Source organism: Tachysurus vachellii, chromosome 2 (genome assembly GCF_030014155.1).
Source record: "Tachysurus vachellii isolate PV-2020 chromosome 2, HZAU_Pvac_v1, whole genome shotgun sequence".
Lineage (NCBI taxonomy): Eukaryota > Metazoa > Chordata > Actinopteri > Siluriformes > Bagridae > Tachysurus > Tachysurus vachellii.
In genome coordinates, this window is record NC_083461.1 from 38,268,461 (window position 1) to 38,285,505 (window position 17,045).

A 17,045-nucleotide genomic window follows, 5' to 3' on the forward strand; every position below is an offset into this window, starting at 1 on the left:
ATCTTCTGTCAGTGAGACCAGACTCATGGTAGCTAATGCAGAGCTAATTTTTAAAAAGCTTTTTTTTTTTTTTTTTTTAAAGCACTTTGAAAGTGTTTTAAAAGCATTCGCTTAGTACAGTCGGAGCATTATGGGAGTGCTGTGTGTGCAAACACAGCACCGTCAGTACGACGACTGAGCGGATGTAGTGTTCTCATACTCTCTAAATGCGGGACCTTGATAATGCTCGAAGCATCGATCCGAATCGTTACAAATCACTCGCGCTGCAATTTGTGTTGTATTGTTTTCACTGCACTAATGGAGAGGAGGTGAGAGTGCAGTCACCTCTAGTGGTGTTAAAACACACACGTGTGTGTGTGTGTGTTTAAGAATTTGTGCAGCAGGTTCTGTGTTTAAATCCCGAGACGGTCAGAAAGCCAAAGTTAAACTCCTGTCAATAAGAAAAACAAACCGATGCCATGTCTCCTTCGCAGTGGATGACGGGATCAGAGGCCACGCCTCCTTCACCTGGACACTTCTGCTCTTGTCATCAGCGCCACTTGTTAGTTTCGTTGTTTGTTTCTTGATCTGAATCAGCAGACTCTCAGACTAATCCATCACATCAATTATTCAGCGTCTATACCGTTACTTACTCTTAAAGCCGAAAGAAAACTACTTCCTGTTTACTTTTATTTTGGTTTCCAGTCAAGTCAAGAATCTTTTATTGTCATTTAAAGCATATAGAGTTAAAGGTGAGGTCTCTGTTGTTTGAGAAATACTTCAGAAAACTGAGTCGGGACGACAAACTAAACAAAAATCAAAACAAACGTGTAGCCAATGAGCAGAAGGGGGCGTGTCTTGTCGATGTGGGCGGAGAGAGTGTTCAGTGCGCATGTGTGACATTAGCAGAAAGCGGTTTTAACATTGACATGGAGGATAAAAACAAAGAAAGAAAGCGAAGAAAGACTTACGATAAGGTAAGAAGTAGGACGTGTTAATATAGGATCAGCTTTCCAGCGCTGGGGAGAACTGAAGGAGCAGGAAGTTGGTCACATATTCACAGATTGGAGTTTCCTGAGTCAATAACTCCTGAGCTAAACGCTGTTACTACACAAATAACACCTCTTTTCTATCGTAGTAATGTAGAGACGCAGCTACAACCGTGTTTTGTGTAGTAACAGTGTTTAGCTCAGGAGTTATTGACTCGGGAAACTCCAATCTGTGAATATGTGACCAACTTTACTTAAGACGCCGAGGCGCTTTTTTCATTCTCGATAGGTGAGTAACGTTGGTTTTGTTTTGTTACACAGAACTAATATATGTCTTTGTCCTTTACATGATTATGTTTGTGTATCATTTTTGCTTGTTTGTTTATCTACAATCGTATTGTTCTTCCCTTCAGCTATGATAAAGACACATAGTTACCTGGGTTATGTATGTATGTGTGGGCGGAGCTATCAATACAGGGGTGGGACCCATTCAGTTAGGGGCGTGTTTGTTTTGGTGATTTCAAATGTCAACATTGGCTTTCAAACAACGGAGACCCCACCTTTAAAACAACTTTCCTCCAGGACCATGGTGCTACATAAAGCAACAAAGAACTATGTACATTAACACAGTTTTTTTCCCCAACCATGCTACAGTAGAAGTTTATTTCTCACATTATTTCTGTCCCTGAAATATTTGTTCAGTGTTTATCCATCACCTCACTTTGCTCGCTTCACCTCTCTCCCTCTCTGCTACGCTGTCTGTACAGATATCTAGACACAAAGCAGAAATGTGAAAGCAGTGACGGTAAAAGATGGACATGATACAAAACACACAAGACATATAGTTTTATATATAGTTATATAACAGAAAAATCATTTTATTGCATCCCCAAATAGCAATAGTCCCATTTTCATCACATGATGAAGATAGAGTGACAAGATAGACAAGAGTGATAGAAAATTTTTTAGCAACTTTACCTAAGTTAAAGCAAATAAAAAGTGACAGTTCGAAAACAAAAACAAATACGGATTTATTTCTACTGATCAGCAAATGATATGAGCTGATATTTAAAATGCTTTTTTTGCATGCGTTTGATGCTTAGTATAAAAATGACACTGAGTTCACGTGAAAATCAGATCGTTCATATTCATATTCATATCTAGGGGCAATTTAACACAGCCAATCCACCTACTGACACGTTTTTGGACCGTGAGACGACACCGGAGAACCAGGAGGAAACCCACAAAGCTGTGAGGCGGTAAGCAGGATGGCTATGAGAAGAAAAAAGGTAAAGAGAGTAGCTTTAAATCTGGGAATACAGCAGAGGCACAGTGCAGGGTTCGTGACTTAAACGCTGATGTAATGACAGTAAAAATAAAGCAGCAAAATGTAACTCCTTGCATGCATAGAAATTTAGTCCGTTTACAGTCTGGGAAAAGTTCAGTAAGACTTTGTATGAAGGACATGTTGATAACGAGTTATGATTATTTATCATTCATATTTGCATTACGTGTTACGACGATCTTTATTCACACTTTGTATCATTAATATAAAAAAAAACAACAACCAAGATATAAAGAAATCATTCAACAAATGTGTAATTCCTATTTATAAGTAATTAAAATGTGCATAATGGCTAATTAATGCATTTTAACATAATCAGAGCTTATTATGTTATATATTTATTACCTTCAGAGGAAGCGCTATTGGGTTCTACTATAAGAAAGTCCTCTGTATTTTCTACAATATAACATAATATGTTATATTTTTGCCCTTGAAACATACCCAACAAGACACAGTGATGTTTATATATTTAAACTGTGTAATTAGCCTAATTGTAAAATTCTTTCTTAAGGTTTGCTAGCATTCGCCTGGCCCTAGATATATCTCCAAATCTCCTATGATGTAAATTAAAGGTGGGGTCTCCGTTGTTTGAAAACCAATGTTGACATTTGAAATCACCAAAACAAACACGCCCCTAACCAAAATGGGTCCCACCCCTGTATTGATAGCTCCGCCCACACATACATATGTAACCCAGGCAACTATTGCCCCTTTTCCACCGAGGCAGTTTGAGTGCTGGTTCGGAGCCAGAGCCCAATTTAGAATCAGTTCTTTCTGTTTCGACAGCCAAAGCACCGGCTCTGAACCAGGAAAAGTGGTTCTTAAGTAGCACCAAAACGTTGTTGGTCTAGACTTAAGAACCGCTTGTGTCAGGGGCTGTGGGTGGAGCTACTGTTAGCGCATTTGATAATATACCTTAAGTATACTAATGTTTAATACACTTTTACTTTACCGCGATATGATACATTATCAGCACACATGATAGTAAGTAGCTACATGCTAAGGCGAAGTTTTTTCTGTGTTAATGATAAAATAACGTTATGTACTTTCTCGATAACAACCTCCGTTTATACAGATTACATGGAGCTGCACGTACACATTGGATTCGCCGCGTTTGGGTGTTAATTTAGGTTCACAAAGCCATGAGCATTAACAGTAAAGCAACGTCCGCCATTGTTGATGTGTTTGTGTTTGTCTCTGCTGCACTAACGTTGCTGTGTAACGTGACACGTATACAGTGACGTCAGACTCGGCTCTGTGATGCTCTCTAACCGATGGAAAGACAAACCGGTTCTTAGAAGGTTCGCCAGTGGAACCAACTTTGAACCAGCACCAGTGCTAGTGCTGAACCAGCACCCGGTTCTTTTTAGTGGAAAAGGGGCATCTGTGTCTTTATCATAGCTGAAGTGAAGAACAATACGACTGCAGATAAACAAACAAGCAAAAATGACACACAAGCATAATCATGTAAAGGACAAAGACATATATTAGTTCTGTGTAACAAAACAAAACCAACGTTACTCACCTATCGAGAAGGAAAAAAGCGCCTCGGCGTCTTAAGTAAAGTTGGTCACATATTCACAGATTGGAGTTTCCCGAGTCAATAACTCCTGAGCTAAACACTGTTACTACACAAAACACGGTTGTAGCTGCGTCTCTACATTACTACGATAGAAAAGAGGTGTTATTTGTATAGTAACAGTGTTTAGCTCAGGAGTTATTGACTCAGGAAACTCCAATCTGTGAATATGTGACCAACTTCCTGCTCCTTCAGTTCTCTCCAGCGCTGGAAAGCTGATCCTATATTAACACGTCCTACTTCTTACCTTATCGTAAGTCTTTCTTCTCTTTCTTTCTTTGTTTTTATCCTCCATGTCAATGTTAAAACCGCTTTCTGCTAACGTCACACATGCGCACTGAACACTCTCTCCGCCCATACAGCTCCGCTACACGTTAGTTTTGTATTTGTTTTGTTTGTCGGCCCGACTCAGTTTTCTGAAGCATTTCTCAAACGACGGAGACCCCACCTTTAATTTAGGATAAATTCAGCAGGAGAATCTGCTCTAGACTACACCGGGGGAACTGAAAGGCATAAGTGCAGGCAGTGAAACACGTGATGTAAAATAAGCACACAAGAAAACAGTGTATATACGTATCGTAGGAGTTTAGGGTGGTGACCTCTCTGTTAGATTTCACAGTGTATAAATACAGTTCTGAATACCCTGATTAAATGAGATCAGTCATCACAATCACTTAGCTGCAGATCTGGGCAGGTGCTGGATATTTTGTCACCCAGTCAGCATGTATGTGTGGTGGAGCTCTGTCTTTTATTCATTATGGTTTGGTCTCCCTGTTGCTGATACAGTACTTGCTCTGATAACTTCTCAAGATTATCCGGCACGTGTTTAACTAAAACAGAAGAAAAGTGAGTCAGAACAAAGGTTCAAAAGAAAAGGTTTTATATTGTTATCATCATATACTGTGACTCACTCACTCATCTCTCGCTACAGGTGTGTTGTAGCTCTGGAACAGCGGCTGGACGAACAGGCCGAGCGTTCCTATCAGACATACCAGGATGAATACCCAGAGAAACAAACGGTCGATCACCATGGCAACGTATTTCCAGTCCTCAATGACCTGAAAATTCACACAAGTGCACGGTTATTGTGTTGCTAGGTGGTCGCTCTGCTAAGCCAGTTGGTTGCTAGGATGTTGCTAGATTCCCCGTGTACTATGTAACGGTCAGGCTTTATGTCTCTATGCTTTGTCTGTGTAAGACCTTCTGATTTTAGATAAAAGCACCACAAAGGCTTCCCTATAGAGAACTGATGCACTTTGGGATGTTGCTATGCTGCAAACGTAATTACATTTTTTTTAATGACAAGTACAAAAAGATTATGAAGCACAAGCCAACAGGAACACTTGTTATAGATATAAGAACATTACAAAATTCTCAAACAAAAACAAAACCCAAAAAGACAAACGTTCACGACATGTCAGCTAGGGTCTTCCTCACCCCTTCATCATCATCCTCACTCTTCATGTGTTCAGCGATGAACCGCACGCCTTCTATGGCCGCATCCACATCTGTGTCACGCCTCTCTCTCACCCTACTGCCAAACTCGGAGCCCTCAGGCAGCTCCGCCGTCTTCCAGGCCCCTAGAGCGAACGTATCACCAGAGAATGACGTGCTCCGGTGTTTCCTCCGAAATCTTTCACGCACGTTAGAGCGACCTGGTCGTCGCATGAGCAGGAAAACTGGCAGCTGATGCAGGAAGAAGCGCTGCACCCAGGCTGGCATGTGGTGTGTGGACGGCGTGCGGTGATGTACGTTAAGCACGCATACACTTGTCACGATGGAGAAGGTCACCAGCACCATGGTGAACATCAGGTACTTGCCGATGAGCGGCACAGCCAGCGAGGTGGGCGGAACAATCTTGGAGATCAGTAATAGGAAGACAGTGAGGGCGAGTAGCACAGAGATACACAGAGCTATCTTCTCACCGCAGTCTGATGGCAAGTAGAAGACAAGAACAGCGAGAGAAGTGATGAGCACACACGGGATGATGAGGTTGATGGTGTAGAACAGCGGCTTGCGTCGGATCACGAAGTCGTACGTGACGTCCATGTAGGTGGCGTCGTCTGGGTCTTCGTTCTTGCGGCCAGGCAAAGACACGATGTCCCACTCGCCGCTGGGCGTGTAGTCGTCACGGCTAGCAAAGTCAGAGGTCAGCACAAGGTCGAGTTCGGTGCGGTCATACGTCCACGAGCGGAACTTCAGAGTGCAGTTCTGCTGGTCAAACGGAAAGTTGCGGACCTCGATGGCACAGGCACTCCTGTAGATGGCCGGTGGAAGCCAGAAGATGTCACCCGTGTTGGAGACGATAGCGTTACTGTAGAACGAGACTTCATACACACCGTCCGCACTGGGAATCACAGGAAATGACAAATATAAAACAATTCACTAAACAATTAAAACAAATCACTCAATCCTTCATTTAATAGATGAACGCATTACTCTGGTAAAGAATGTGACTATGAAGCGGTGTTATTTTTACTTAAAAGTACTGTTTTGAAGTGCTCATAATGTGGAATATACTGTTGACTGAAATGAATCAATGTGATAATTAATTACCAAATAATTCAAATGTGCATAAATTTTAGCACCAACTGTCTGTGTAATTGTGATTACTACCATTTAAAAAAAATGTGCAAAACAATTCAGTTAATAATTCCAGTCAGATATTTTCACTGTTTTAAAACTCTCACCCTCACTCAAACTCCCTCACTCATTTTCTACCGCTTATCCGAACTACCTCGGGTCACGGGGAGCCTGTGCCTATCGGGCATCAAGGCAGGATACACCCTGGACGGAGTGCCAACCCATCGCAGGGCACACACACACACACTCACTCATTCACTCACGCAATCACACACTATAGACAATTTTCCAGAGATGCCAATCAACCTACCATGCATGTCTTTGGACCGGGGGAGGAAACCGGAGTACCCGGAGGAAACCCCCGAGGCACGGGGAGAACATGCAAACTCCACACACACAAGGTGGAGGCGGGAATCGAACCCCCAACCCTGGAGGTGTGAGGCGAACGTGCTAACCACTAAGCCATCGAATTCTCACCCTGAATATGGGATTATTTATCTACCCTTGTTGTGAGTTGCACAATGCTATGAGTCAGTGTCTCACTCCTTATGTGTGTGTGTGTGTGTGTATGTGTGTGTGGTAAAATGTGAATAATACGTATGTATAAACTACGCTATTGCTCATCTGTCCTCTTTTCCCCCCTCCTTCAGCAGTGTCATATACAGTTCTTCAATTAAAATGAGCATTAGCTTATTTTAGTAAGGGATTACACGGACCGCTGAGTCTGTAAAGCAGTCGTCGAGATGCTTCTTAATCAAATTAGCTCACGATCACGTGGCGTAATCACTTTTTACTGCTTTCATTTATGCCTTAAACATCTGTTTCTGTCCTCCCCTGCTGTCGTTACGAATCTTGCTTCACGAACTAAATGGAGTATTGAAATTAAACAAAAGATCAAATCGAATCTCCAAGGAGACGGCGGCCTAGAAATACAGCTCAAAAAAACATCCGAGTGACAGAATTTATCAGAGGGCTTAACGCCTGACAGAAAAGCTCACTTTTACATTATAAACAGTTTCTTATTTGCTTCATACCGTGATTGATCGAATAAAGTGCGAGATATACACAGCAAACACGCACATCGAGAATTAAAGATCGTCAGGTTTATGGCCTTAAATGTTACATTTAGAGCATTTTGTTATGTAGACGAGTGTAAATTGGTAAATCGGTCAACTAATCAATCAACTAATCAGTCAATCAATCAATTTAATACAGAATTTGTTACCTTTTAAATTAAAGATTTTCAGAATTTCAGTACTTAAACAATAGAATAAATTAATAAAAAAGACACAAATTATCTCTCATAATTTAGCCAGATTTAGTATTTATCCTTTATTTTATCTAGAGAAATCCTGAAACTTGTAGTTTTGACTGTAGATGTTAACTCACTCACTCGCTCATTTTATACTGCTTATCCGAACTACCTCGGGTCACGGGGAGCCTGTGCCTATCTCAGGTGTCATTGGGCATCAAGGCAGGATACACCCTGGACGGAGTGCCAACCCATCACAGGGCACACACACACACTCATTCACTCACGCAATCACACACTAGGGACAATTTTCCAGAGATGCCAATCAACCTACCATGCATGTCTTTGGCCCGGGGGAGGAAACCGGAGTACCCGGAGGAAACCCCCGAGGCACGGGGAGAACATGCAAACTCCACACACACAAGGTGGAGGCGGGAATCGAACCCCAACCCTGGAGGTGTGAGGCGAATGTGATAACCACTAAGCCATCGTGCCCCCTAGACGTTAACTTAAATGTTTTAATTAAGCGTCTTTTGGTGTGACGACTACTGTAGAACAGGCAGAACGCGTGGGTCGGGCTTTAGATCGTCAGCATACTTGTTGTAGAGCACGATATCAGGAAGCCAGATGTGGTGGGAAGGAATCCGTAGTTTTTGGATGCCGTCGTAGTTGTCAGGGTCCCAGACGAGTCTGTAGTCGTGCCACTCCTGCATGTTGGTGAAAAACAGCGTACAGGACAAAACTCGCTTTGTTTCTGCTGTTATCAAACTGTATACAAGACGAAAAACCTGAAACTTATCAAATATATCTACTTTAGTCTGCATATTTAACCACCGTTTATTTCTTCATGTAGGAAGGTATAATTATATCTACAACTATAGTAAAAGACAGGATCTTAAACATTATAATGATTTTTTGTTTTTGTTTTAAATAATATATAAACAGTAAATTAATTCCGACTGGCACGGTGTGTGTGTGTGTGTACATATCCGAAAGAGCTCACCTGCGTGAGCCACACGTTAGTGGTCATGATCTGCTCCCTCTCGTTCTGCAGTGATTAAAACAGTAGAAGATAAAAAAAAGCGTGTTGTGAATACACGTGTGTGTGTGTGGGTGTATGTGTGTGTGACACCCACCACGCTGATCAGCTGAGCCAGGGAGACTTTGATGCCGATGGTGACCTGCTGACTCTTATTGATCGCTGGTCTGATTAGCTTATTGTACCGATCTGAACTGAGGAGAAAATCAATCAACCTCTCTTCAGCATCAGCTGATAGGGAACCTAACACACACACACACACACACACACACACAAACATTACACACCAAGTAGCTGTGATTTCTCAAAAAATACAATTTTATGGAGCTACAGCTATTTATTATGTAGCTGTGACATGACTTTCACGTCTTTCGAGTGTTCACGGCGGCAAAACAAATTAGCTAGCTAACGTCTAATCTAAAATCTCACCACACCAGAACTGCTGCTGATGTATATATATATATATATATATATATATATATATATATATATATATATATATATATATATATATATATATATATATATCGTCACTGTCGGGCGGAAACCTCGTATGTCCAAATTTGGTCAATTTCATATTTTTTCACATATGGATGCTATTGGTCAGTCCCCACGTGGGTCTGTTATTTTTACAAGTTATTAACCAATCTAAAGTCTTGAAAATAGCTTGAACACAAATCTCATAACTCCATTGGACACTTCAACTGTCCACCTCTTCCTCACTCCGTGGGAGAGCTTCACGGCATATTTCTCCTCAAGAAGAGTCGCAACGAATCAACACGTCTTCTGAGGTAAATGTCTTCAAAACACTGGGCTCAAAGAAAAAAAAATCTTGACCCCCGCTAGTTCTGGTGCTCGTCTGAGGACAGGAATTTAGCGCAAGACAATCCACTGCAACGTGGACTAAACCCTGTGTACTGCAGATAAGGTACGGCGTTTTTTTAATGTCCTGAAAAATAACGGTTTTGGAGATACGAGGATTCCGTCTGACAGTGACGATATATATATATATATGTTATGCAGAAAATACCATGTAATAGGGTTAGGGTTAGTATTCACCATTCTGGTGTGAAACTCTAAAAATTAGCTATAAGTTATTATAAGTTATTTGAAGCTATAAAATATTAGCTTATAAGTTAGTTAAAATCTGTTGACTTAAAGTATCACATAATTAAAATACAAAACACTTGGAGTTTCTTAGAAAACAAGTTTAAACAAAATGAAGCACAAAGCCCAAGCTATTCAAAGATGTGACTTGGTTATAAAAAAGTAAATATATAATCCCAAAATTTACTATTAAATCCATTATTAGAAAATGTCATGATGTGAGTAAAGAGAGAAAAGAGAACGTTAGCCCCAGAAAGACCTTAAAATGTTGACGATTAGACATGTTAGACACCGGTTAGTGTTTTTTTTAGGCATCTCCACACATCAGCATTTGCAGGAAGGCTATTGAGGAAATGCAGTACTATAACAGATACTATAGAATAGCATAACACAGTATAGTGTAGTATTACGGTGCTATGCTATGCTATAGTATCTGCTATAGTACTGCATATAGTATAGTATACCTGTATAGTTTACCTGGTGAAATTTACAGGTTTTTAAGACCAAGAATTAATATATATTTTCTTTCTTGTTTTGTGATAAATACTTAATTTTCTCGTGATCTCGGCATAACAACAGGTTCTAGAGGCAGCAAAAGGGCAAAAGTATTTCTAAAGTGTTTCATTTCTCCAATACCACTGAAAAACATTTATATATTAAAGCACGACATTTTAAAACATTTGAATCACAATAAATGTTGTGGGACACGCATGAGTGAACTGTGGAATAAATATATTTTAACAAAGTTGATCTACCGTCTCGTTGTGTTTATTGTCCATGTCCGTTATTTAAGACCTTTATCTTTTCCTGCCACATATTATATTAGTAAACTACAGCTGTACAAACTATAATTTATTTAAGAAAACTAAAACTTTTTGTTTTGTTTTGAGAAAACGTCAATCAGTGTAGACTTATCCCAGAGTAGACTTATGTAAACTTAATCCCAGTGTAGATTTATTCCAGTGTAGACTTATTCCAGTGTAAACTTAATCCCAGTGTAGACTTATCCCAGTGTAGACTTAATCCCAGTGTAGACTTATCCCAGTGTAGACTTAATCCCAGTGTAGACTTATCCCAGTATAGACTTTTCTCAGTGTAAACTTAATCCCAGTGTAAACTTAATCCCAGTGTAGACTTAATCCCAGTGTAGACTTATCCCAGTGTAGACTTATCCCAGTGTAGACTTATCCCAATGTAGACTTAATTCCAGTGTAGACTTATCCCAGTGTAGACTTAATTCCAGTGTAGACTTATCCCAGTGTAGACTTATCCCAGTGTAGACTTATCACAGTGTAGACTTATCTCAGTGTAAACTTAATCCCAGTGTAAACTTAATCCCAGTGTAGACTTATCCCAGTGTAGACTTATCCCGGTGTAGACTTATCCCGGTGTAGACTTATCCCGGTGTAGACTTAATCCCAGTGTAGACTTATCCCAGTGTAGACTTATCCCAGTGTAGACTTATCCCAATGTAGACTTAATTCCAGTGTAGACTTATCCCAGTGTAGACTTATCACAGTGTAGACTTATCTCAGTGTAAACTTAATCCCAGTGTAAACTTAATCCCAGTGTAGACTTATCCCAGTGTAGACTTATCCCGGTGTAGACTTATCCCGGTGTAGACTTATCCCGGTGTAGACTTAATCCCAGTGTAGACTTATCCCAGTGTAGACTTATCCCAGTATAGACTTTTCTCAGTGTAAACTTAATCCCAGTGTAAACTTAATCCCAGTGTAGACTTAATCCCAGTGTAGACTTATCCCAGTGTAGACTTATCCCAGTGTAGACTTATCCCAATGTAGACTTAATTCCAGTGTAGACTTATCCCAGTGTAGACTTATCACAGTGTAGACTTATCTCAGTGTAAACTTAATCCCAGTGTAAACTTAATCCCAGTGTAGACTTATCCCAGTGTAGACTTATCCCAGTGTAGACTTAATCCCAGTGTAAACTTAATCCCAGTGTAGACTTAATCCCAGTGTAGACTTATCCCAGTGTAGACTTATCCCAGTGTAAACTTAATCCCAATGTAGACTTAATTCCAGTGTAGACTTATCCCAGTGTAGACTTATCACAGTGTAGACTTATCTCAGTGTAAACTTAATCCCAGTGTAAACTTAATCCCAGTGTAGACTTATCCCAGTGTAGACTTATCCCAGTGTAGACTTAATCCCAGTGTAGACTTATCCCAGTGTAGACTTTTCTCAGTGTAAACTTAATCCCAGTGTAAACTTAATCCCAGTGAAGACTTATTCCAGTGTAGACTTAATCCCAGTGTAGACTTAATCCCAGTGTAGACTTATCCCAGTGTAGACTTATCCCAGTGTAAACTTAATCCCAGTGTAGACTTATCCCAGTGTAGACTTAATCCAGTTACCCCATTTGACACATAAATTACAAAGTGGTAGATGGAGAGAATCAGGAACAAAGCCATCTTTGCTACAGTAAAAATACCTTCTTTAGAGTTGATGGAAAATTATTTATAAAAGTAGGGCTCAGACCTGGACGGCACCAGTGCCTTGACCCAGAATAAAAGAAGGGGGCATCCATACCAAGAAGGCATCCATACCATACCATGTTTTGCTGGTCACTATAGCCTCAAATTCATGTACTTGGCTGACAGGAGTGGAATGTTGTGTAGTCCATCTGCCAGGTGATTTGTGTTTGGAGATACTTTTCTGCTCACCACAGTTGTAGAGTGTTTATTTGATTTATAAGTGACGTGACATACAGCTAAGTACGGTGACCCATACTCAGCATTCGTTCTCTGCATTTAACCCATCCAAAGTGCACACACACACAGCAGTGAACATACACACACCGTGAGCACACACCCGGAGCAGTGGGCAGCCATTTATGCTGGGGCACCCGGGGAGCAGTTGGGGGGGTTCGGTGCCTTGCTCAAGTCAAACTCTCTAACCATTAGGCCACGACTTCCCCCTCGGTTTTCGCATATCCCAGGCTATTATGAGCCTGGGGTCAGAGCGCAGGGTCAGCCATCGTGTGGCACCCCTGGAGCAGGTGAGGTTAAGGGCCTTGCTTAAGGACCCAATGTAGATGTCTCAGCAGCTTGTGGGCTTGATGATTAGGAACCCAGAGCCTTGACCGCTGGACCATCACAGCCTCACATATCAACCAGTCTGACTGTTCTCCTCATTTCCCAGTCTCACTGGGGAAATGCGTTTTACTGAGTGGATTATCCAGCATACAGTATGTGACATTGGGAACACACGGCTGTATGTTAACTGATGAACGTAAAGCAAAATAAAGTGACTAATATCTAATATCATATTATTCTCCTATTAGCATCACCATGAAGTTAAAAATATTACATAGAAACACATCATTATTTATACATATCCAAAATGGTCACTAACAACGTTTAAACTTTCTTTGTGTCTGTAACTAGCTAATCAGCTCGGAATACTTGGTCATCACCATCAACTTCACTGTCCATGTTCACTGCACAAGAGTTCAAAGAACCAACCTTTCTAAATCCATGTGATGTACAAAAGCTGCTGATCAGCAGGAAAAACCAATATTTCACCTGCTGAGGATTCAGAGAGATAGCGTGAGAGAGAGCGAGAGAGCGAGAGAGAAATAACTTCACTGCACTTCATATGTTTAATAATTAAAGAATAAACACTATTCCTGTCTGCTTGTGACAAACATGAACACTGACAGCGTTGCAACAAACTTGCTGACATAGAAATCAAACACAAAATAAAATCAATGCTACATAAATGAACTCTACACTACTTCACGCTACGTCAAGTCCCAAAATTGCCTGGGATAGGTATAAGACTGAGTGCAGATACACAATCATTTACCCCGCATGTGCTCATGCCATCCCAAACACCAACGCTTCCATCCATTATCCTGGTTATGCTTTGTTATTATACATGGCATACTGACCTTAGAGTCTAAACTGCTGACATATCAGGACTGCAGTTATAGACACTGCTTGCTGCTCCTGTACAGGCAACTAAAGGCACCATCAGCACTAGTCAGGAGCCAAAATGTTTCCTGGTACCACTTTATTGAGCAGATTTTGTTACAAACCTCAGAAACTGAACACTAAGTGGGCAATCATGAATGTGCTGGTGTCTCTTTTTTCCAACTGCCATCGGACTCCACAATGCTTCCTCCCAACAGGACGTGCCTCCGGCTTCCCAGAACAAATGAACAATGGGACTAAATTCAATTCATTCATCTATATAGATCTCTACGCACCAAATGGGTTGTTGTGAATATCTGCGGTTCTATTCTACTCCTTGCTGTGTTATGAACAACAATGTATATTTAACTATCTATAACACTGATTAGCCTTTGCTATAATTGTTCTTGTTTTGTTTGTTCTCACAGAGTAACCTGAGAATTTTAAACAGTCTCTCTAGTCTATTCACACTTAACAATTAACGGCATAACGATTTTAGTCCTGATAGATCAAGAGGCTGAGATGTCTGCTGAGTAGGCTGATGAGTTTATAGACAATAAGGCCCTGATGTTCGTGTTTCGAACATCCAAATTGCATCTCTGTAGCCTCCCTAAATGTAGAAAAAACAAACAGTACATATGTAGCAGTTTCTCCTCCAGAAAAATGTGAACTAACTATATTTAGATCGCGAGTAGGTGTGTGCTAAAAAATTTTAAAAGCGAAAAAATTTCATCGCAGCCAGAACATTACACTTTAATTGTTTTGCCTGCTAATTCTAGCTAGGTACTTTGTTACTAACTGCTCCAGGTGATCGCCTTAAACAAACTAGCTAGCTAGCCAATTAAAAAAAATGTAACAACCTATATACTAAATATTTTTCTGTCATATCTGTAACTTAAAAAAAATACACAAAATGGCACCCGAGAGCTAATATCCCTTACCGGATATGGCGGTTGTTTGGCCGGATATGGCCGGATATGGCACAGTTGTTTCCAAAAAGTTTCATTGTATGTTCAGGATAACAGTAAATAAACTGCTAACAGAATAAACAGAACTAACAACCTTAACTTTATTTTACTTTACAAAATAAATTTGGGGAATGTGGTATCCTAGTGTTTAGCGTGCTGGTCTACCAAATGGAAAGTTGTGAGTTTGAATCCCAGGTCCACCAAACTACCAGTGCTTGGCCCCCAAGCGATGCCCTTAACCCTCAAACGCTCAATTGTATAAAAAAAAGATTAAAAACAATATAAGTCACTCTGGATATTGGCAACTGCTAAATGCTGACCTCTGAAGATTATTCTATTTTCATCATCATTATCAAACACAAAAATTTACACTCAAACTTTTACAGATAATTTATGAGCAACACGAAAGGTGTTTTTTGTGTTTTGCGTTTACTTCAACAATTATTCAATGAGAACTACGGATAAAATATTTTATTATTATTATTATTATTATTATTATTATTATAAGGTACTATATTATATATATATATATATATATATATATATATATATATACGTATATATATATATATATATATATATATATTTATACATATATATATACGTATATATATATATATATATATATATATATATATATATATATATATATCATATTTATACATTACGCTATATATTATTTATACAACATTGTTTATACATTACTGTAATTTAATAATAAATAAAATTTTATTTCAATTTTAAGTTGTTAAAATCAATAACGCTCTGTATCTTAGATAAAATAATAATAATAATAATAATAATAATAATAATAATAATAATAATAATAATAATAGGTAGTATAAATATATATATATATATATATGAATATATTTATTAGTTTACATGTTAAGGAAGATATTTTGTTGGTCAGTATAAATAGAAATATTTCTGTTTGATAACTGCATTATAATTGGCTGAGCAAAAAAAGAAATAAAAAAAATTAAATCATCTAAAAAATCAAACTGTAAATTGTAGAAGATTGAAGGAATGAGAGAAATACACAAGGATGACAAGAACAAGGAAGAATATTTGATTATTTCTAGCGGTGGATGAGAGAATAAGAGAACATTATAATAATTGTTATGCTAATTGCTAATTGTGAAGATTACCTCAGTTACCTCAGTGTACTTACTGCAAGCCTGAAGGAAAAATAGAAAAAGTGCCAACGGCCAGTTTGATGCCATCATCCCATCGAGTTCCTTCGCTTCCCTTTACTTCTCTTTTTCCTTCTTTTTCTTTTTTCACCCTCAGATTACAAAGAAAAACGTGAAAACACGTCACCGTTACACCGGTACACGGCTTAAGAAGGGAAAACCGCGCGCGCACACAGAGGAAACCGAGCACACAGAGCAGCCAAAAGGGGAAAAAAGCGGGAAATACCATGCGCGCGCGCGGTGAGCTTTCCCTCTTACTCCTTCAAATTAAAGAATAAATACAGAGAAAAATCCTTAATAGCTTAATAAGAAAGCAGAGTGTTGTTTATATATTTATATATTTATTTATTTATTTATTTATCATGAAATTAATTCGTTTGATCGTCGTAACGCCCTGTCAGTGTCCTCGTGCCAAAAATCTAGACTGACACGTGAACGCACGTGTCTGTTCTAAAATGAACAAATGAAATTGCGTGCTCTGCAAATACTCCGAAATGTGCATGGATGAATTAGGATGAATAAGGAAAGCTCAAACTCGAAAACTTTTCCCTGACTCCTTAAATCCAAAATAGTACATTTACAAGCTATTCCTCATAAATTGCAAAGTGCATTATGGGTAATCTGTGGGCTAGGTTACTTCAGGTACTTCAGACACTGTGTGCAACCAAATTCATGAACTGTGACAGTGTCTACTGTATTTGATTGAGTACCGCCTCCTACTGCATGCCCACTGGTATCGTACCAGGGAATCTTTAACCTATACTTTAAAGTATATGCAGAATTCAGTCATACTACATCTTCTTTGGAGTGCATTTCACCTTCCGTATAGGGATTATTGGAGTGCATCATGGGGACAGGAATTCCCATATCCCATATCCATATTCCCAGTTATGGCTGTAAGTATTCATATTGGGGAGTGGGAGGAAACCAGAGAACCAGAGAAAACCCACATGGACAGGTTTGAACCCTGGATCTGTGACTCAGCAACACGTTTAAATCATGATTTCTGTAATAATGCAATGCATAATGTTCATACACACTATATCTGCACATTTTTTCAATGCCATAGAA

At 39.5% G+C, this 17,045-nt stretch overlaps 1 protein-coding gene across 1 annotated transcript; it reads right to left on the reverse strand.

Moving 5' to 3' along the window:
• Window positions 1-4,803: 4,803 nt before the first annotated feature.
• Window positions 4,804-16,007, reverse strand: chrnb5a (cholinergic receptor, nicotinic, beta 5a). Its single transcript, XM_060892323.1, has 6 exons — window positions 15,953-16,007; window positions 8,864-9,009; window positions 8,731-8,775; window positions 8,325-8,434; window positions 5,330-6,239; window positions 4,804-4,950 (listed from the first exon to the last, which is right to left on the reverse strand). Exons 1-6 carry the CDS (start codon window positions 16,005-16,007, stop codon window positions 4,804-4,806), a joined length of 1,413 nt encoding a protein of 470 aa, XP_060748306.1.
• Between the last annotated feature and the right edge of the window lie 1,038 nt (window positions 16,008-17,045).

Coding starts and splice junctions, on each gene's coding strand:
- chrnb5a (XM_060892323.1), bottom strand. CDS start 16,007: ATGATGGCATCAAACTGGCCGTTGGCACTTTTTCTATTTTTCCTTCAG. Junction 8,776..8,863: donor TGGCTCAGCTGATCAGCGTG/GTGGGTGTCACA, acceptor TAATCACTGCAG/AACGAGAGGGAGCAGATCAT. Junction 8,435..8,730: donor CTAACGTGTGGCTCACGCAG/GTGAGCTCTTTC, acceptor ACCAACATGCAG/GAGTGGCACGACTACAGACT.